Raw genomic sequence first — 22,379 nt, forward strand, 5'->3', positions numbered from 1 at the left:
TAACTAATATGGGAAAAAATACGCAAGTCATAATTTGATATACAAAAGTTTCTTTCTTTTACAAATATTGCACATTTTAAAACATTGTACATTTAAAGAAACCTAGTCTTTATTAAACTTGGTTGTGTTTGTGGCTTTAAAAAATGCAAATGCTCAGTATTAAACCATTCTAAACAACACAGAATTGCTAAATAACGCTGCATTTATACATACACTGCTTCTATTTAGCAATGGCTGACAAACCAGTCAATCAATGATATGATAGAAAAGATTTTATTCATCAAAGAATAAGGAATACACTTAAATATGATACATATACAACCAATTACATAAACAGGACAGTAATTAAGATCACTGCATCCCATAATGAAAATAACTTATTTGCAAAGAGAAGAGAAGAAAAGGGAATCATTGGCATGTGTTGAATCCTCAAATTTACACCTTAATCCTGAACCTCATCTGTGGGGAGAGAGAGAGAGAGAGAGAGAGAGAGAGAGAGAGAGAGAGATTGCATTATAGATATTGCAAGTGAAAAACTCTTACTCTAGAATAGAACTGGACAGAGAGCAACTGAATAACACCAACATCTGGTGAAATGATCAGAAAAGCAGAGACACCACCACCATGATTTGTTCAAAAGCAAGTAAAAAAAACAAATAAAAAATTTAAAAAATCATTAAAATGACATTAAAAACATGTAAAGTTGAGCATTTACGTAATTAACTAAACCATATTTCTAAATTTCATGACATAAAATGAGATCACAGCGGCCACCAAGCTCCCGAAGCCACAGTGTGTTTGAGCACATGACCAGCAGAGCGAGAGTGAAACAAGCCCAGAGGAAAGACACCCGCAGGCTTACAGGGATATTACAGTCGACACATACAGTTCAATACTTAGATCAGCGCAGCGACTCACTGGATTCCCTAAACAGACACAAATACTTCAACACACCTGCAATTTATAAACATTAATATTGGAATATAAAGAAATAAAACACTTTCCTATGCATTATATTTAGTGATGCACCGAAAGTTATTATTTATTGAATAACCAATTAAATCACATTTATTTAATAAATCAACACTAAAAGTTGCAGTTATTTAAATAGCACTTAAAACTTAAACTTTTTTATTTGTACTCCAATTCATTTTTGAAATGTAAACATTAAACGATTGCAATAAAAACTTTTTTTTTTTACATACTTTTCCAGACATACATTAAAAAAAAGAAAACAGGTTAAGTAAAAATATGCAATAGTGCATATAAGTATCAGTATGCTCCTCTCCTCACTAGTTATTTTTCTAGCCAACTAAAAAAATGATAATAGTTTTTCTGAGGTAAATAAAACACAACACGACACGGTTTACAAGCGGTTTTATTGACATCTTCCCGCAGTTAAAACACTGATCGAGCGATTGCATAAAACATGATACTAGTTTAGTAAAAGATACTAATTTTAGTAAGTTGTAGTGTATCTTTCAACATAACTTCAGATGTTCATTCATGCTTATTTGGTTTAAATCAGCCCCGGATTATCTCTGTGAACTTATCCAGCCATATACAACCTCTAGGTCATTAAGATCCTGTAACCAGCTTCTTTTATCAGTCCCTCGTTCACGTTGCAAATCCAAAGGCGACAGAGCTTTCGCGGTTGCTGCACCTAAACCTTTAATATCAGGGCTTCTCCATCGCTCAACGTTTTTAAATCTAGTTTAAAGACTCACTTTTATACTATTGCATTTGAGTGACGCTGTGTATGGTACACTGTGTACATGTACGTAGAAATGTTCTTTTATTAGTTTGTTTTTAACAATATATAAGATTGACCGTCTGTAAAGCACTTTGGATCAACAAATGTTTTGTTTATGTTGTGCTCTATAAATAAATTGACTTAACTTGGTGCTATAACTGCAGGTGAAACTCGAAAAATTTGAATATGGTGCAAAAGTTCATTTATTTCAGTAATTCAACTAAAAAGTTGAAACTAATATATTATAAAGACTCATTACATGCAAAGTGAGATATTTCACGCCTTTATTTGTTATAATTTTGATGATTATGGCTTGCAGCTTATGAAAACCTTTTCACAATATTCTTTATAACACATTATAACACATAAAGGCTTGAAATATCTCACTTTGCATGTAATGAGTCTATATATAATATATTAGTTTCACCTTTTTAGTTGAATTACTGAAATAAATGAACTTTTGCACCATATTAAAATTTTTTGAGTTTCACCTGTATATAAAGAGAAGGATGATCTGTTTATTGTTTGAATTTTGTGAGAAAATTGACAGAATTTGAAACATCAGACAGTGTTTCATAGCAAAAGTAACTAAGCACAAAGCTTACTGTGACTATTGCGCTACATTACATCATGTTTAGTAAAGATTTCCCCTCATACATGAACCAAGATCTTTTAGTCTGTGCTGTTTGCAGTTGATCAAACTGAAAATCCATTAAAAACGAGAAATCAATATTGCCAACCCAGCCTATCCACGTGTGATCAATTAAACAATCGTTTCGGTCGATTATTTTGATCTTCTAAAACTGTTTCGGCAGAAACTGAAAATCAATTTTTCGTCCGCAGAACTTTCAATGCATCACTAATTATAAATAACCATGTGCCCTGGATCCTCACACCAGATAATAACTACAGTAGTCAACATCTGAAGTGGATAAAACCTTTCATCAAAGTTATACATGAATTTTCAACAATACCCGTTCTTGTCTTAGAACAACTTTGATGAAGTTTTTTGATCCACTTCAAATGTTGACTACTGTACATGGTCTTGGGTTCATGTCTACAGAGAGAGCGTTTTCTTAAACAGAAGTGTTTATTGTACCTTTTTGGCGTTGGATGATTTGGGGGACTTGTTTCTGGGAGACTTCCTGAGTGTGGAGTCCAGAGGAGACCGGGCGCTCACCGCTGAACGCAGGGCACGGCTGGCCACGCCGGGAGACTTGCGGGCGCTGTTACGCAGCTTGTTGAGGCCGCGCTGAAGCCTGCTGTCACCTCGACTGCTGTTCTTCGGGGTGTTTACAACGGTGAACACCACAGATTGCCTTCGCTCGGCCTACAGGTGAAAGTGACAGCAAACAGACATATTAGTACTGTGTAAAACAAACCCTTTAACTTAGCCATCTAAACGAGGACAGCTGAGAACCAAAAAACATTTAGCATTTGTGAGGGACATGTTTCAGTTTTTAATGAGTTTGTTTGTAGAATAGCACTACTGTAATAATATTACAAAAAGGCATAATATTGAATAATCAATCCAACTTTATTTTCGTAAAAGGCGTATTATGAAATAATCAAAATAATTCACATTATTATTTTATTTATTTAAATGTCTAAAATGCTACTATTTGAGGTGTTGGGTCTTTATTATATACAGTAGCGGCCAAAAGTAATGTTCAGCCTAGGAAAATTGACAATAAAAAAAAATAATTAAAAAAATACATATATATATATTCTTTTTTTTTTTTAATAGCATATTGCGTAGTTCACTTTGAGCCAATTTTATGTATCTGTGATAACGCAATGAAACATGCCAAATTGTGCGGATATTACTTTTGGCCAGGCTGTCATGCAAACGTGAGAAAATTAGAAAACCAATGAAATATTAATAACTGACTAAGATTTAGTAAGTGTATGTGTTTCTAGGCATTTCTTATTTGCATAGTAAAATAAAACATCTAGCTGTAGATTTTTGCCAAATAATTGTCAAGTTTAGTGTTTTGTTCTTCCCTCATATTTAAAACAAAATATTTTCCTCATATTTTGGTTTAATCAAACTTGTCTGGCAAATATATTTGTTTTTAATTACCCTACATCACTTTTGGCCACTATTGTATATATATTCTTTTTTAAATAAGGTCTGAAATATAATATACTTCCTCATTTTGCTTTACAACACGAAATTAAACATTACCACAAAAAATAAAGTACATACATTAGACAACCGTTGTAGCCTTTATGCAGCAACGTTTTAGCTGCTGTTTTAAAAACCCGTTTTAAGGGAACACATGGCAAATTATCTTTCAAAGTTGGCCTAATATATTCCTATTGTTTTAAAATAAAGCTGATTATAATAACGCCAACCACAAACTCTACAATAAAGCTTCATATTTACATTTTGAACACACTACTTTATAAACCACTAGTAGCAGTGTGTCCAAATAGCTATTTATCTCAATTCTGGAGATATTTAACAGCAATTTTGTCCTGAAATAAAGTCTAGGTTAGTAACAACCACAAGTGTTCAACAAAAGTACTTCACCGGAGAGTTTGGAGGTCTGTTTTGACTGTTGCCGAACCTGCCTTTAGGTGTCATTGGTCGCGGGAAGCAACTTGCCAATTTCTTCGCCTGTGGAAACAACAACATCTGTAACCAACAGTCTTACATTTTAAGTAAGGTTTCTCATACAAAAGAAAATACTTAAACATTCATCAAGTGGGATTAAACATTTGCCCCTGCATATCGATCTCTCGTACCTCAGGGGTGTCTGGGCCTTGCAGTTGGGATCCAGGGCGTTTGGGAGCCAACGGGCTGCGTTTATTTTCTGAAGCACGCAGGTGTGAGCTTGTTTTTGTGAGCTGAGAGGACCGATGAGCAGCAGTGCTGGACCGGATCTGACCCGGCAACATGGTGGCGCGCTGAGGCTGGGAGACCGCAGGACCCTGGGTCGAACTTGCTCCGGGCGCAAGAGAGAAGCGGCGAGAGTTCAAGGTCTCTAGTATTTGACCCGGAGCCATGGAAGCACGTCGGATCGTCTCATCCGGGTCACCCATGCGCAGGTCATCGTCGGTTACGGTGAACGAGGGTCCGAGACTCGGCTACGGAGGCAGAACAATACGTTTGGCTCTAGTTTTATACAAACAACGCAGCTAAAGCTAACTAATACAAGCTTACCCTGGACTCCAACGGGTAGCTGCTCTTCAGGTGAGGCAGACAGACTTTGTTTCGTGCCTGCAGTTCGGCGATCCGCATCCAATCATCAGAAGCATGTTCGGGTTCATTCTCCTCTCCGATACAGAACGTACTGGTGGCTACACAACACACAAAATATGTTAGTTCTTATGTATGACTGCATGATCTGGTGGTGCAAATTGGTAGCTTCCCTGATAAAAAATTGTGACTGATTTAAAATGCAATAAAAAAAACTCCAGGTTTACTTTGCTTCTTTTTAGAGCTGCACAATTTGGCCCAAAATTTGTATTATCAATATGACAATAAAATAAAAATAATGACAAAAATGATTGTATTATATCATTAATAATACAATTTATAAAAAATTAAATATTATTATTGTAACATTTCAGTTTAAACTAAAGAGTATTTAATAAAATATAATATTTTACAGTACAGCCATTTTTATTATAAAAGTTGTGCTTTAGAATGCGATAAAGAATATATACAATTAATGATTCAAGAACAGAACAATTTTGCTTATTTTTTTTGTAAATTAATCAAAATAATAAATATGACTATAAAATATATATTTTGATTAATTTACAAAAAAAAAAAAGCAAAATAAGAAATATCACTATTGTAATATTTCATTAGAAAATAAAAAACAAGTACATAATAAAATAAAATTTACATTACAACTACAAAATTACAGTATTAATATTTATGGCTGTCTTTCTTTTTCAAATATTAAACCATCAAACTTTTTCCTTTAAAGTATTTAAAGCCAGTTTATAAGCACTTCTCATTACAAGTATGAGAAGATGTTTGGCGCATGTTGTGTTCGCAAATGCACGTTATAAGCGACTGTAACTCAAAGCAGATATGCAGAGATGAGTTTGTGTGAAGATACTTTTACTGTGAACCAAACCTCTCTGAGCCAGTGAAAACACAGTGAGCTGCTCACGTGTAAATGAACACAGTGACGCACGCGCTTCAAACACGCAGCACATACTTTCAATGCAATTTGATAATCTCATTACGCCAAATCGCAATTTTTATTTTTATTAATCGTGCAGCCCTAATCTAAAGTATTGTGCAAAGTAGCTAAAAGCAATGAGGTCTAAGGACAACATTTCACCTCTTGGTGGGGCGATGGTATGCACGGCACTTCTGCGATATCCAGGCAGATTTTGAAGGGTGTCTGCTTTTGATAAACTTTCCTCTGAGAGGTCCATGGAGAACGGTCGTGAGTGATGGACTGCCAAGTTGGGCTGAGATCGGGCAGAGTGCAGACTAGAAAACGACTCCTCACCTTCAGCGCTTCCTGGTGTTTTCTAAACAAGTAAGAATAAAACAATAAACTCTTTATAACCTTTGCAACCCAAGAAGCCATGAAGAGTAATATTAAGTGAGCCTAAGTCCCTCCCCTTCCGGTGGACCACCATGGGACCTTACTTCGGAAAAATATTGTATGGTAGTCAATGGCGAGAGACAACAAATATTTTGATCTCGTTTGAATTGTGCCCTGAATTACACATATGATGTTTGTCAATTTAAAAGATACATTTTAAAGTCGAGAAAGTCGCAGTTTGATGTAAAACTGTTGAGGTGTAAGACTGTGAAAATACGTCATTACAAAGACTACAAACCCAAAAGGCGCACATGTGACGTCATACCTTTTCTCTCAATGAATGAAGCTAACTTTACTGAAGTTAACTTTACTGAAGCTAACTTTACTGAAGCTAACTTTACTGAAGCTAATGTCTGTCATTTTTTCTATAGTCTTACGTTATAATCGTAACGTTACGCCGTCATGCCTGAGTGTTTTGTACGAGACTGCACACACACGAGCAACGGTGACGTATAGTGCGAGACGAGAGATGTAGTTCATTGAGCGATTTCCACATAAAACTAAATGTTACTCTTCTGTTTTATGACAAACTGCGACTTTCTTGACTTTCATAATTATCTTTTAAATTGATAAACATCATATGTGTAATTCAGGGCACAGTTATATATAAAGATAAGTTGTCTCTCACCATTGACTACCATACATATTTTTTCCAAAATAAGGTACCATGAGCCGGAATCGGAGGGGCGGGACTTAGGCTCTCTATTTGGAAATAGCTAAATCTGCTTGCCAAACGTACAACTAAATAACATTTAAAATCAGAAATAACATCTGACGTAAAACATCTCAAATCCAGTTTCTTGCGCACATATAGAATTAAAAAAGTGGATATTTCAGGTTGGTCCAACCAATGCACGTGCAGCCCTAACCGTGAGCAACAGCCTCTGCAGTAATGTGAGAAAATTATGCTAAAAACTGTATGTATCGTGTTGGTCCAGTCAAAGTTTTATGAAAAGACCCAACAGTGATTTTACTGATTGGCTCTTTAATGTTGAAGGTGGAACTGACATTATGATAGCCAACTCAACTTTTCTTAACCCAATGAAGTGTAGAAAGCAAGAAGACATTTGTGCATTTTCTACCTTAGCAAGTGTGATGTTGATAACTTGTGTAGTGCGTCGCCTGCGAGCCGAAGCGGTCAACTTCTTTGCGGAGTCAACCACAAGATCGCCAATGGAAGTGATGCTGGACTCTAGTTTGCGTTCAAAGGCATTGTTGTGATCTGCTTTACGCTTGTTGCCCTGTTGACCCATTGGCGTGAAGTAGAGAGTCTCCAGGGATTCGGCCCCCAAGGCACGGCGTTTAGCAGCCAAGCGGTCAGAACTGCGTACTAGCGGAGTGCTGGATTCACCCGGTACTGCTGAACGACTGGGAAAAGAGGACAATGACACTGCATGAGTTACCTGGAATACCATGTGAGAAACCTGTACAATTGTGCTGGTTTAGCTACCGGTCAGGGTTGAGCGAATCGTTCAGCTCAAACTCCAAGCTGTCGGTGCTGGTGTCCTGACGTTTCTCTGGGACTCTGATGTACTGACTATCTCTATGTCTCATGTGCTCAATGTCATCAGTCGTCTTCCCATGCTCTCGCAGTTGCCGATCAGCAAAGTCAACCTGAGACCAACACACAATCAAGCATGAAATTCAACAAGAAACTCTAACCCGTTTCATTTTCACATTATTGCAACATTAAGAATGTAAACTAACTTGTGCCTCCAAGTTTTTCACTTTGGCCGCAAGGTTCTTCTCTTTGGCGTTTGCCTGGTCTAGCTCCATGCGTGCTAGCTTCAGTTCAACCTCCAGAGCTTTAACTTCCCTCTTACTGGCCTCAAGTGATTGCTCAACATTTTTGTTCAGTTCCTGAGCCTCCACCAGCAGCTGCTTTTTACCGTTGTAGTGATTCTTGGCTTTCTCCACCTGAGGAAGAAACATAAGACAGCCATTGAGTTTTTAAACAAGGGCAGGTGATGTCAAACTGGAGCAAAATTCAGTTGTGCAATGAGGATTCTTCAAAACATCAAAATGCATGAAAGAAACATGTAAGATCTAACTCAACACAGACCTGTGATTTGTAGTGCTCTACTGTTTCTGACTTTGTCTTCAGCTGTTCCAGGAGTTCCTGATTCTGTTCCTCCCACTGTCGGGAAGTCTTTTTAAGAGCAAGGATTGAACCGTTTTTCTCCTCAACCTTCAACTCTAGCTCAGCTCGAATCTTCTGGGAGGCGTCACACTCCCTCTGGAGAGACTGGTTGAGAGAAGTCAAATGGCTCCTTTCTTGCCTCAGCATCTCCAAATTCTGCTGGTAGCCATCCAGTTGTTGTTTGTCGGCATGAAGTTCAACCATTCTCTTCTCCAATTCCTCCTTTGCCTGATGCATCTCAATGATAACTCTTTCCTTTTGTTGGCACAGCACTTCCATCTGCCTTAGCTTTTGATCCAAAGACTCCAAAATATGTTTTTTGTCAGTGACCTCACAACTGGCAGTGTCTAGTTGTCTCTGTAGTGTTTCAACCTTCTCTTCAAGCGTAGTGCGGAGATCATCTTCAGACTGTTTGGCCTTTAATTGTTGATCATTCATTTCATTTTGAAGAGAACTTATCTGAGCTTCCCTCTCAGAGGTGAGAGTGGAGACCTCCTGTATTTTAGCTTGAAGATCACTTACGTCCTTCTCGAGGTCCTGAGCCTTTTCTCGAAGTTTCTCTTGTTCGCAAGACTCCTTTTGAAGCAACAGAAGCTCAGATTCCTTCTGAGAAGCTGCTTTTGTCAGCTCTGTCACTTGCGTCTTAAGAGCAGCCAAGTTCTCCATTAATGTGCTGTGTTTACCCTCCAAAAGAGACATCTCCTGTTGCTTCTGCACTTCACTTTCCTGGTAACTGCGGATTTTATCATTGAGAGATGTTACTTCGGTTGACAGATGCTCTCTTTCTTTCCTCACCATCTCCAAATTCTGCTGGTTTCCCTCCAGTTGTTGTTTCTCAACAACAAGCTCATCAATCCTCTTCTCGAAGTCCTCCTTTACCTGATGAATATCAAGGACATCTTTCTCCTTTTGTTGGCACAGCAGTTCCATCTGATTCAGCTTCTGATACAAAGTCTGCAGAAGTTGGTCTTTGTCTGTTACGTCAAGAGCGGCTGTTTCCAATTGTCGCTGAAGGGTTTCTACCTTCTCCTCTAGCTGTGTGCGGAGATCATCTTCAGCCTGTTTGGCCCTCAACTGATCTTCGAACTCATTTTGATGAGAAGCCTCCCTCTCAGAGGCAAGAGTGGAGACATGTTGGATTTTAGCTTGAAGTTCACTCACCGTTCTCTCAAGTTCCTCACGCTTGGCAGTCTCAAGCTCCTGAGCCTTTTCTCTAATACTTTCTTGTTGGTGAAGCTCATTTTGAAGCAAGAGAAGCTCAGAATCTTTCTGTGAAGCGGTAGTTGTGTCCTCTAATAACTTCTTCTCAAGGGCAGCCATGTTTTCTTTTAACTGGTTGTATTCTACCTCTAAAACAGACATCTCTTGTTGCTTCTGCACTTCAGTGTCCTGGTAACTGCAGATTTGATCACTGAGAGATGTTACTTCAATTGACAGGTGGTCCCTTTCCTTTATCACAATCTCCCATTTCTGCTGGTACTCCACCAGTTGTTGTTTCTCATCAACAAGCCTCTTCTCCAGATCCTCCTTTGCCTGATGCATCTCCAGGACATCTTTCTCCTTTTGAAGGAAAAGCCCTTCCATTTCCTTCAGCTTTTGATCTAAAAAGCCCAGCAGATTGTCTTTGTCTGCAGCACAACGATTGACCGAATCTAGTTCTCCTTGCATGGTGCCAACCTTCTCCTCTAGCTCTCTGCGGAGATCATCTTCAGACTGTTTGGCACTCAATTGATCCTTCAACTCACTTTGAAGAGAAGCCTCCCTCTCCGAGGCAAAAGTGGAGACCTCTAGGATTTTAGCTTGAAGTTCACTCACTGTTCTCTCAAGTTCTTCACGCTTGGCAGTCTCAAGCTCCTGAGCCTTTTCTTTAATACTTTCTTGTTGGTGAAGCTCATTTTGAAGCAAAAGAAGCTCAGAATTTTTTTGTGAAGCTGTAGTTGTCTCATCTACCAACTTCTTTTCAAGGGCAGCCATGTTTTCTTTTAACAGGTTGCATTCTACCTCTAAAACAGACATCTCCTGTTGCTTTTGCACTTCAGTGTCCTGGTAACTGCACATCTTATCATTGAGAGAGGCTACTTCAGTTGACATGTGATCTTTTTCCCTCCTTACGGTCTCCAAATTCTGCTGGTATTCCTCCAGTTGTTGTTGTTTTTCAACAACAAGCTCATCAATCCTCTTCTCCAGATCTTCCTTTGCCTGATGCAATTCCAGGACATCTTTCTCCTTTTGAAGGAAAAGCCCTTCCATCTCCTTCAGCTTTTGATCTAAAGACCCCAGCAGATTGTCTTTGTCTGCAGCACAACGATTGGCCGCATCTAGTTCTCCTTGTAGGGTTTCTACCTTCTCCTCTAGCTGTGTGCGGAGATCATCTTCAGCCTGTTTGGCACTCAATTGATCCTTCAACTCGTTTTGAAGAGAAGCCTCCCTCTCAGAGGCAAGAGTGGAGACTTGTAGGATTTTAGCTTGAAGTTCACTCACCGTTCTCTCAAGTTCCTCACGCTTGGCAGTCTCAAGCTCCTGGGCCTTTTCTCTAATACTTTCTTGTTGGTGAAGCTCATTTTGAAGCAAGAGAAGCTCAGAATTTTTCTGTGAAGCTGTAGTTGTGTCCTCTAATAACTTCTTCTCAAGGGCAGCCATGTTTTCTTTTAACTGGTTGCATTCTACCTCTAAAACAGACATCTCTTGTTGCTTCTGCACTTCAGTGTCTTGGTAACTGCAGATTTGATCACTGAGAGATGTTACTTCAATTGACAGGTGGTCCCTTTCCTTTATCACAATCTCCCATTTCTGCTGGTACTCCTCCAGTTGTTGTTTCTCATCAACAAGCCTCTTCTCCAGATCCTCCTTTGCCTGATGCATCTCCAGGACATCTTTCTCCTTTTGAAGGAAAAGCCCTTCCATCTCCTTCAGCTTTTGATCTAAAGAGCCCAGCTGATTGTCTTTGTCTGCAGTACAACGACTGAGCGCATCTAATTCTCCTTGTAGGTTGCCAACCTTCTCCTCTAGCTCTCTACGGAGATCATCTTCAGCCTGCTTGGCACTCAATTCTTGATCTTTCATCCCATTTTGAAGAGAAATTACTTGAGCATCTCTCTCAGAGGCAAGAGTGGAGACATGTAGGATTTTAGCTTGAAGTTCACTCACTGTTCTCTCAAGTTCCTCACGCTTGGCAGTCTCAAGCTCCTGAGCCTTATTTCTAAGGCTTTCTTGTTGGTGAATCTCATTTTGAAGCAAGAGAAGCTCAGAATCTTTATGTGAAGCTGTAGCTGTCGCCTCAGCCAGCTGGTTCAGAAGAGAGTTGTGTTGGGTCTCTAAAAAAGACATTTCTTGTTGTTTCTGCACTTCATGTTCACTGTAACGGCAGATCTGCTCTTTAAGAGAGGTTACCTCTGCTGACAGAACCAGCATTTCCTCTTGTTTTTCTGATGCGGCTGAAGAAGCAGAGTGAAGCTCTTGCTGAAGTTTTTTAACAGTCTCCTCATGCTCTTTGCGATTTGATTTGATCAATTCGTTTATTTCAATATTTTGTTCCTTCACAAGCTTCAGCTCGTGGTCAACAGAGTTATACTCGTTCCTCAGATTTCTGATTTCTTCATCTTTTAGGGAAATCTGCTCGGACAGTTCCAGAACCTGGTTCTCTCCTTCAGTTTTCTCCTGTCTGAGAACATTTATTTGCCCCTGAAGGTCTCCAATGACCTGCAGATGCTCATCAAGCTCCTGCTCCAATGTGCATGCCTCCTTTTTCAACGAAATATTCTCTGTTACCACTTTTTGATGCTCTTCCAGCTTTTTCTCATATTCCTGAACTGTGTTCTTGGTGCTTTGCAACTCAACAATCAGGGCATTCAGGGCATCCTGCTGTGATGCTCTCTCCACTTTCAAACCCTGGATCTCAGCATGCAGAGCATGAACCATCTTGTCTAAAGAAACAACCTTCCCCTCCAGCTCTTCTCTCTGTTGGCGGAGGTCCGCAGAGATTTTGATCTCTGCTGTCAGCTGCACTTCCACTTGCTGCAGACGAGAAACATCACTTTCCAGAGCTGATATCTGCGCAGTGAGCATTTCTTTCTGACTCCGTAATGCCTCCTCCAGTGTTTCTCTCTCCAAACGGATGCTGTTGACTGACTGCTCCAGATCGAACACAACCATCTGTAGTCTTCTGGTTTCCTTTTCAAAAGAGGCTCTCTCCTCAGCCAGCAAAGCCTCAACTTCCGTCTTCTCCTTCTCAAGACGGGAAATTGTGTCCTGAAGCTCAGCGAGTTTAAGAGTCAGATCTGCCAGCTCCTGTTTAAGCTTTTCCCACTGAGAAAAACAAAAAGAGATTAATGTTAGTCAACATTTGGTCAATTCTATGAAGATGTTTTCAGCTCAGTAAGAACTAAATAGTTGTTTCTTACAATATTTTCCTTTTAACAGTCAATGCATGTATTAAGAGAGAATGAAATATGAGCTTTAGACTCTGATTAACCCTGATTATTTTAGATTAAAGATAATGTTGTGTATCATCATGATAAATTATAATAATAAAAAATTAGATATCAATCTGCATATGTGATGGACCTCAGTCATGCTAATATTTAGTAGCTCCTTTGAAGGCATCTTGAATAAAACAGCTAAATATTTAGCAAAGCACATACAAAAGACCTGAACCGCAATCTGTTTGTAAGCTCGTTGAACATAACATTTTAGACTTACTGATCAAATTATGAACAATCTTTCCATCAGAAAACAAAATATAACCCTGTGTAAACATTATTATGACAGAAAGACAAAATATCTCACCTCCATGATGGGTCCCAAAACCTCTCCTCTCTCCTGAGATTGAGCTTTCAGGAGTTCATCCTCCAGAACGGAGATCTTTCCCTGAAGGATCTGCACTTGCTCACTCAGACACTCCTGAACGAGGAGAACAGGAGGAAGAAAACAATACAGATGAATAAATACCAGTCAGGGAGAGTACAAAGCAAAAAAACACAACATGATGAATTTAACTGAAATGATCTACCCTGTGTGTGACGGCCTCGTTCAACTCGTGCTCGAGAAACTCCTTTCTGCTCCTCCACTCAGCCAGAGATGATTCATGAGCCAACGTGAGTTTTGTAACTTCCTCCTCGGCTCTCGCCAGCTGAGCGAATGTGTTTCGCACCTGATGAGTCCAGTGTGATGAAGAAATTAGTTTTAAACAGGTTAGCAAGACAGAAAGGAAGGGGGGGGAAAATAAAATTCTCACCTGAGCAGCAAAAGTTTGGTTCTCCTCTGCTAGTTCATCAATCTTTTTGTCCTTCAGAGAGTTTTCGGTTTTTAAATCATGGCACTGCTTCACAACTTCGTGCACTCTGCGGAGAAGACTGTACAAGAAAAACAGCTTTACAATGAGTCTTATTTCTTAGAATTAGCGAATGCATTAACTAACATGAACTAGCAATATATTTCATAGTATTTATTAACCTTTTTTAGCCAATACAGACATGCTTGCGGCCCGTTTACACCTGGTATTATTAAGGGTGGGCGACAGTGATGTGCAGGTCAATGTATAAACAACCCGCACCCGACCGACAATTTCAACTAACCCGCCCGCAACTCGGACCGCAAAAAAAAGAAAGAAAATATTGTACCCGACCCGGGGTAAATATTGTAAACGCTCATGTGATCGAATGTGTTCAAACAGCCACAAAAGACCGTCTACTCTCCGCCTGCTGACCTGCCTCGTAAACATTATGGGAAGAGCGCTAGTCAGACGGGGTTTAAACTTTGTCGGCTGGAGACACAAGTTGGTTTAAAAAACTAAAAAACGTATCAAGCACAATGTTCTCTCACTATTCCTGATTTCTAACACACAGCGTTTGGCGAACTCTTGCGTCTATCAGAGCAGAAACAAAAGCTGATGTTTTTCCGTCGTCTACGGTCGCGTTTTCCTATGTAAATTGCGTGAGCTAATATCATCCATAAAAACCCATATATTTACACTACATAGACCCTCAACTCGAATAAATCAGGACAGAAGTGGTCAAAAAAGGACAAAAGATACGGATTAAAACACCAGATGTAAACGGGAATGTGTCTCCCTCGTCTACCTGTGATTCGATCGACAAAAACGCATCTTAATACCAGGTGTGAACAGGGCCATCGTCCACCTTCCCCTCCTTGCGTCTCACCTCTCATTCTTCTCCTGCAGCTCCAGAAGAGCAGCTTTATGGTCTTTCTCCAGTTCTCGTTGTTCTCTCAGCATTCGGTCCACCCTGTGCTGCAGCTGGACTATCAGACCCTCTGTGTGCAAAAGAGAGAGAGAAATTAAACCAAATTCACACCAGTTTACTTCATTCCCTCCAGACGGCATATAGGATACCTTTCTCTGAGATGACGTTGATCTGATCGGTCAGTTCTTTCTCCAGCTCGTCTCTCACATCTCCCTCATGTGCCAACTCTTTCCGGAGTCTCTTCAGCTGGAAATGTGGCGTGCTCATTACATCCGGCACTGGAGAGCTGGAGATCAGGGATGCATGGGGATTATTTGGGCGTTTATCATTCAGTAAATTAGCATTTTCAAATCCTAAGTTTCCGACATCAAACAATATTTTTATGAAAGGGAAATGCAACAACTCAGTACATATTTGATGCTTAAAGAACTATTCTGTCATTGAGTTAAGCTTAATCTACGACATTTGTTGTGTAATGTTTATTACCATAAAAAAATAGTTTTGACTCGTCCCTCATTTTCTTAAAAAGGAAGGCACCTTTAATGGAAGCGAATGGGACCCATTTTTGGAGGATTTAAAATCAGAAAATTAAGTTTTTAAATTTCTAAAATCACATACATAAATTATTCTGTTATAATGTGTGAATTCGTTGAGCTGTGAACTAATTTTTATAGTCGGTTTAGGGTTTTTGGATTTATGGCATTGTGCTGTCATGGCAAAAAAGTTTTAACTTTTGCATAGATACGGTTAGTGAGCCATTTTACACAATAAAACCATGATAACATGGGAGGTAAAAAAAATGGAAATAAACATGATGCCACAAATGTGTTGATTGAGATTAACTTGTACTGAACTTATTGTTTTTATTGTAAACAAAAAGTATTTTCAATAAGTACTTGCTTGCTTGTCAGCATCAGTTGATAATACAGTTATAACTTTCTGAAGCTGTGACTCATTTAACATTTTGGATTGTTTTAGTTAAGAAGCCGCTTTGTCCTTGTCCATGGGATCCGCACAAAAGGCACTGACCTGTCTGAGCTGGAAGCCACTGTGCAAAGCTCTTGAAACTGAACTCTGGGAAGCCGTTGGAAGCGGCTGAAGTACGGAGACTCATCGTCAGTGTACAATAACGAGCTGCCGCTGCTCCCGCCGCTGGAGTTCACAACCGCTAGAGACAGATCATCGATAAGCAAGGATTACATTCAGTGTGAATATTACAGATATATTTTCCATTTGAATGATCACATTAAGAATGATCTCTTTTTTGTATTACAGATTATCAGAAATGTTATGTTTAAGTATGCAAATTAGGCATTATCTAATTAGATATGCACCAATTGTCATAATTTCCAGAACAGAAATCCAAACACTGGATAAAGCCAGGTTTAAGATTCCTTTTGTTGACATAAAAGTTAAAGGTTTTTACTAGGGGTGTCACGATTCTGCAAATCCTCGATTCGATTAAATTTTCGATTCTAAGGTCACAGTTCGATTCGATTCTCGGTTTTTACTTTTTTTTTTTTTTAAAGCACAGGTTGCTATGCCATTTTTAGACCAAATGTCAAATTTAAAACTTTTATTAAGAACACAATGTAACAATAACTTATATCTTCAGTCAATTGGAAACTTAAGCAAAATAACCTGCGATAGTTTCTCCTTTGTAACCCCTTCTTCACAGAAGATGACATTCAAGTTCACAACAAAACAAACAAACAAACAGTTTAACAGATAAATCTATGCGTCGCGCAGAGCCACGTCTTTAAAATTCTAACACTTTATTCTCTGAGTGTACACACACACACACACACATAGGCTACCGGCGGCGCCATTCGGCGTCTGTCCGCGGCGCCAAGCAACGGCTCAGGACCTTGTTCAAAATTAATCCTGCCGCGCCACAGAGCGCCATTTACATAGTTTTATATTTAATTTATTTTAAATTAATACGTTTTATATACATTTATTTGTCTCGTGACTTCACACTGTGCTGAAGTGCGCGCATCCGGTGCTGAAGTAGAGAAAGTGCGAGCATCCGGTGTGCGATACCTCGAGTTGTCATAGACGCGACGCGGCGCTTCTCGTCCGGTGTGTGTGATGCCTCGAGTTGTCATAGACGCGGCGCTTCTCGTCGGGTGTGCGGCCCCCAGAGGAGGTTGACTCGCAGCATTTCAACACGCGTGTTTTTTTCCGCTTGACAAGCCGACCGAACGTGACATGGGGGCGTGGCAGCTGGCAGCATCGTCGATTCCATTTTTTAATTCGATGATCGAGATTGTGACTTAATTTCGATCGATTTCGATTTAAAATCGAAATCGTGACACCCTTAGTTTTTACTGTGGGGATTTTGATCTTTTTTATCACTCAAATCAGAAAATACTGTCAACAGCAGTATTTTTGTGAAAAAATTCACAATAAAATAAAATAAAATGAGGGTAATGATGTATGAATAAACCCCTCTGTAGGAATACAACTGTACATTTTGGTGTAGAGGTGAAACTCTTAATTTATTTCAGTAATTCAACTTAAAATGTGAAACTAATATATTATAAAGACTCATTACATGCAAAGTGAGATATTTCAAGCCTTTATTTGTTATAACTTTGATGATTATGGCTTACAGCTTATGAAAACTTCAAATTCAAAATTAGAATATTGTGAAAAGGTTTTCATAACCATAATCAAAGTTATAACAAATAAAGGCTTGAAATCTCACTTTGCAGGTAATGAGTCTATTTAATATATTAGTTTCACCTTTTAAGTTGAATTACTGAAATAAATGAACTTTTGCACCATATTCTCATTTTTCGAGTTTCACCTGTAAATAAAGCCGCTGAAGTGGAGATTTCTGACTCCATGAATGAGAAAAAAGCCTTTAAAGATATGTATTGTAATTGAAATCTACAGATACAAGTAAGTTAGATAAAGTGCATTAAAATAAACACGTGTGTATTTTGGATGTTTCCTTTCCACTAGTGTGAAACTAAATGTTATGAAGAAGAAAAAAAAAAGCCCAAATGTAGTGCCTTGCCTTCATTTACTTAAGCATTATCCATATCTCTATTGAAAACACTGATGCACAGTCAATAATGCTGAATAATGATAATGTGTTAAATCACGTAATCACGTGGCTACTTACCGTCTTGCTCTAGAAACTGATCTAAGCCTTCGTCTAAAGACAAACCATCAGCGCCGTCTTTAACAAAACGAAATATGGATGTAATCTCCGGCTGACACAGACAGACAGAGAAAGAGACACACACAAAAGAGCTTCGTTAAAGAGTGACACTTTCAAAATGAGCCAGAACATTCAATATTTTAGATATAGAGCTACGTAGAGCGAAGCATCCAGCGGCCGTTGAAGACTCACCAACTCTGTTCTTGAAACCAAGGGTAATAAGTTGCCCTTTTTAAAACTGCAGTAACAAAGCAGAAGCATCACCTGTGCACAAATACAAGCACAACATTTAACCAGCATATCATTAAAGGAACAATTTACCCCAGAACTATTTTACACGCCTTCCATCTATAATTTTCAGAAGAAGGGGACATTATATAATGGACATTAAAACATGCTAACGTATTCCAATAAACAAAATAATGTACTTTTAAAATACGCCCCCTTTAAAAGTGAGCACATTATAGCTGGATTTCTTTTTTGTTATGCAGACCACTATGATATATTCATAAAAGATCTCAATATTTTAGATGCTACAGACCATCAAATATGATCATTCTCATGCAAGGGGTCCCATCCAAAAATTTAAAAAGACAGCTATATATTTTCATGTATAAAGACTAATTTAAATTGGCATAATACAGACTATAGTTTCTATTAAAGTGCCCCTAATATGCTCTTTAATGCAGTGAATAATATAATATGTCTGCAAAGTTTTAAAGATCAAAGTGCACAACAGATAAAGTTATTGTCTTCCAGTCTCACTTCCTGTTACAAAACCCATGTAACAAATTTGCACAATTCCAGCCTATGGTCTTCAATGCCATGGTGTTCACGCCTGTGAACAATGTGTACTACGCCCCGCCCTCAAATACTTTAGTTGTAGCTGAGACTGTAGTTTCGAAACTTCAAAAGATGAGGACTCGCGCAGGAATTGATACAATAAAACCGACACCATCGTGACTGTTTGTATCACTGTGTATATAAGTGCTGAGGAAGATCCGAAGCTAAAGTTCAGTTATGGTGATGGCCGTTTCGTTTCCCGACGTGTGCTGCAAGCAGTAGACCAATCACAACAGACCGAGCCATCTGACCAATCAGAGCAGAGCAGGCCCTCAGATAGGAGGAGTTTAGAGACTGAGTCTTCAAACAAACCATTTTCAGACTCTTTGAGAAATTAGGTGATGTACAATGTATATTATGAGAAAACTAACATGTTTTTTTTTTTACCTTGGATCCATGTAAATCTATTGAAATTAGGAGGCTTTAAAATAACATAATAGAGACATTTTATTAGGTCTTTTCTTCTACAGACTATAGTACAGTATTGTTAGATGTAGTATTCATCATAATCTAATTGTAATTGTTTACTTACTTTAATTAGATAATATTTTAATCAATATCTAATATTTGTTTTAATTAAAGCTGCAGTCCGGCACTTTTTTGGGTTTAAAAATATCAAAAAATAAATTTTTGAAAAAAAACGTAACCAGACAGTGTTCAAAACGATCTGCTTGCCTTACCTCGATTCAAAACGGTAAGCTTGTAATAATGATTTTAATTCCAGTGGTACTGGTGGATTTCCGCGGGAATTTCGAGCATGTCTTTGCGTCATTACGTCACTTCTGTACACATAGAGAAGGAGTCCCCGGCTAGTCGGCTATTATAGCGTGTGTGGATGATGGAGGTGGAGATTTAGCTTAGCACTTAGTATGGCGGATCCCGAAAGTTTAAAGCGACAATCACCAGTGACAACTGGAGATTCACCAGTTGTAAAACCCAAAGACTTCGGACTTCAGAAAAAAAATATTTTTCACGTTTTGACGTGATATAAGCAATCGTTTGATTTAATCAGCATGCTATAGCCTACTGCAATGCTTCCCCCCACCCCCCGAATTTGGTCAGAACAAAAGTGAATGTTACTTACTTGTTCAGATGACATTTACCGATGAAAATTCTAATGTTGACACTTTCAAAAGGTATACTCTGACATTGCTGATGACAGTACAGTATCCACAGCGACGCGACAGGTTCTCCTCAATACATTGTGTTCATCCGCGCTGTTTCATGCCGATTTACTACCCACGCACAGTTAATAATTCCGCGAATAACTGCAATTGCAGATTTCGAACAGAGATGGCGACAAAGAGGAAAAACGACGGACTGCAGCTTTAATTTATCATCATCTATTTACTATAATTATACATTTTAATGGTCTTTCATATGTAGTTAGTTTAAAACCTCCTGATTTAGAGCACACATACCTTGGCAAGCTGGAGCTCCACGTCAGTCCCTTGAGTGAGTTTCTGCAAGATGAGGAAACTTTGTCTTTTGGTGAGGTTAAATTCATCTGCATATGGAAAAGAGAAAGTTTTAAACAAGGAGTTCTTACCTTAAATTCTAAATGCAAAAAATGCTTGATTTTTTTTTTTAAATTAATTTTAAATAAATGAAAGAAGAAGAAAAAACATTTGTGCACATGCAGGTGAAAATAGAAAAATGTGAATATGGTGCAAAAGTTCATTTATTTCAATAATTCAACTTAAAAGGTGAAACTAATATATTATATAGACTCATTACATGCAAAGTGAGATATTTCAAGCCTTTATTTGTTATAAAGTTATTTATTGGTTTTCATAAACTGTAAGCCATAATCATCAAAACTAATGAAGGCTTGAAATATCTCACTTTGAATGTAATGAGTATATATAATATATTAGTTTCACCTTTTAAGTTGAATTACTGAAATAAATGAACCTTTGCACTATATTCACATTTTTTGAGTTTCACCCGTAGTTATGACCGATGTTGAGATTTCAAAATTTAAACAGCCCAAGTTACTTTAAATGTAAGTGCCGTACCACAAGCACATTTTTATATTTAAACGAGTGACAAGTAAAAGTATTTTCTGCGTTAACCAACATTTTGATACAAATACTGGCATTAGAGCATAATGTCACTACTACAAAAAAAAATGTCTCATTAATTTCATAACGTCTACGACAAATGAATCAAAACTACAGATGTGGTACAAGCATGAAATTATAAAAAGAAAGACACAAGCACAGATTTGAAACTCACCATGCACATAACTGAAGATGATTTTCAATTTCTCATCCAGGGATAAAGTCTTTAAAACCTCAATGTTGTCCTCGCCGTTTCTACAGTAATGGATGAGGCATTAGTCAGAGGCAAATTATGTTGCAAAGTTATCGTGGCATTTCCATATGACCATCTCAAAATGACAACTCACAGTTTGCCGAAGATCTCCAGGAGTCGGATCCCATCTCTCATATGAACAAACTCCCAGATTGGCTTCTCAGGAAACATGGCATTCATCTGTCAAAAGGACAACCGTCAATATTAAGATCTCTTGAAACTTTACAGAGGAAACATTTGAGTTGTTAAAACTATAAAACAGACATTACAACGTTAAACATGGCAATAGATTCAAATAACTACCCAGACAGCAACATAATGTCGGTCCACATCTGGTATGCGTGGAATCCACATGTGCCAGATGTGGCCCGGATCTGGGCCGACACCATGTTGCTATCTGTCATTATTCATCATCATTCATAAAGAAAACAAATTGATATACAATAATGTAAGTTCTGTACATCTGTGGATGACACACACAGTAGAATTTAAGCAATACTTTGTGAGTTTTTATTTATTTACCTAAAATAAATCAATTGTAAACAAAAATATTACTTATAATTCTGTATGAAATCCAAAAGAAAGACATTTGTGTCAAAATGCATTAAAATTGGGGAACTGTCTTACCCATATCAAAAGCGGTCCCGCCTTGGTCCTGTTGAACTTCATGGTGGACTCTATTAAACATTTGAAATCCTTTGATGCAATTAAACCAGCAAGATGTCATGCAGATTACGAAGTGTGCGTGCTTGATGTTTACACTGTTGTTGTTAAATATAAGTTACTACTGTATAACAGATACTAAAACAGCACAAAGATAACATTTCTTCAAGGATATAGCATGACATTTGATCATTTTAATCATAATAAACAAAACTCAAACCTATGATACATATCCGTAAACTTTAGTGCACATAAACAGCCTTAATATGACATGCAGTGCAAATAAACGCAAATATAATTGGCATTACAGTATAATTATGTTCAACCAGTAACGTAAGGTTTTGCTTTGTTTGTTTGTTTACTCTGCAGCGTTTTGCCCGCTAACATTACCAATGTTTAAACAACACATCGACCATGGCAGAAATACTGTCCTCATAAAACAACCAAAATGCTGAATATACTTATATATGAATGAATTATGTGTTTTACCGTGATTTCGGGCTAAGTCGAAGCAAAGACGCACATTGAATCCTTCACTGAAACATTTTCAAATTCAAAACTCACAACGTAGAACTGTATCTGAACAGCTATTGGTCATCGCGTGATGACGCAAATCAAAGTAGCCAATGAAAGCGCAGCTTCTTCCGCAACGCCCTTGTAGGAAGTCTTTCAAAAGTCTCCGTTTAAAAATGAAATACATCTCCCAGAATCC

At 38.3% G+C, this 22,379-nt stretch overlaps 1 protein-coding gene across 2 annotated transcripts; it reads right to left on the minus strand.

Moving 5' to 3' along the window:
• Positions 1 to 36: 36 nt before the first annotated feature.
• On the minus strand, positions 37 to 22,303 carry numa1 (nuclear mitotic apparatus protein 1). 2 transcript variants are annotated; one of them, XM_079610016.1, is made up of 24 exons: positions 22,157 to 22,303; positions 21,632 to 21,681; positions 21,099 to 21,184; positions 20,927 to 21,006; positions 20,110 to 20,195; positions 18,038 to 18,109; positions 17,807 to 17,897; positions 15,703 to 15,841; positions 14,823 to 14,959; positions 14,632 to 14,743; positions 13,707 to 13,824; positions 13,482 to 13,622; positions 13,259 to 13,372; positions 8,396 to 12,778; positions 8,041 to 8,250; positions 7,784 to 7,947; positions 7,416 to 7,701; positions 6,061 to 6,256; positions 4,923 to 5,059; positions 4,505 to 4,846; positions 4,290 to 4,376; positions 2,853 to 3,083; positions 887 to 926; positions 37 to 459 (listed from the first exon to the last, which is right to left on the minus strand). In XM_079610016.1, exons 2-23 carry the CDS (start codon positions 21,671 to 21,673, stop codon positions 915 to 917), a joined length of 7,266 nt encoding a protein of 2,421 aa, XP_079466142.1. In that variant the 5' UTR covers positions 21,674 to 21,681; positions 22,157 to 22,303; the 3' UTR covers positions 37 to 459; positions 887 to 914. The 2 variants fall into 2 exon arrangements, with proteins under 2 accessions (XP_079466142.1, XP_079466141.1); XM_079610015.1 differs by lacking the exon at positions 887 to 926 and having other exon boundaries at positions 259 to 459.
• Positions 22,304 to 22,379: the final 76 nt, after the last annotated feature.

The sequence above is a fragment of the Phoxinus phoxinus genome (assembly GCF_949152265.1).
Source record: "Phoxinus phoxinus genome assembly, chromosome: 4".
In the NCBI taxonomy this organism is placed as follows: Eukaryota; Metazoa; Chordata; class Actinopteri; order Cypriniformes; family Leuciscidae; genus Phoxinus; species Phoxinus phoxinus.

Coding starts and splice junctions, on each gene's coding strand:
- numa1 (XM_079610015.1), bottom strand. CDS start 21,673: ATGAAGTTCAACAGGACCAAGGCGGGACCGCTTTTGATATGG. Junction 14,744..14,822: donor CAACGTCATCTCAGAGAAAG/GTATCCTATATG, acceptor TTTTGCACACAG/AGGGTCTGATAGTCCAGCTG. Junction 4,377..4,504: donor AAGGCCCAGACACCCCTGAG/GTACGAGAGATC, acceptor TTGTTTCCACAG/GCGAAGAAATTGGCAAGTTG.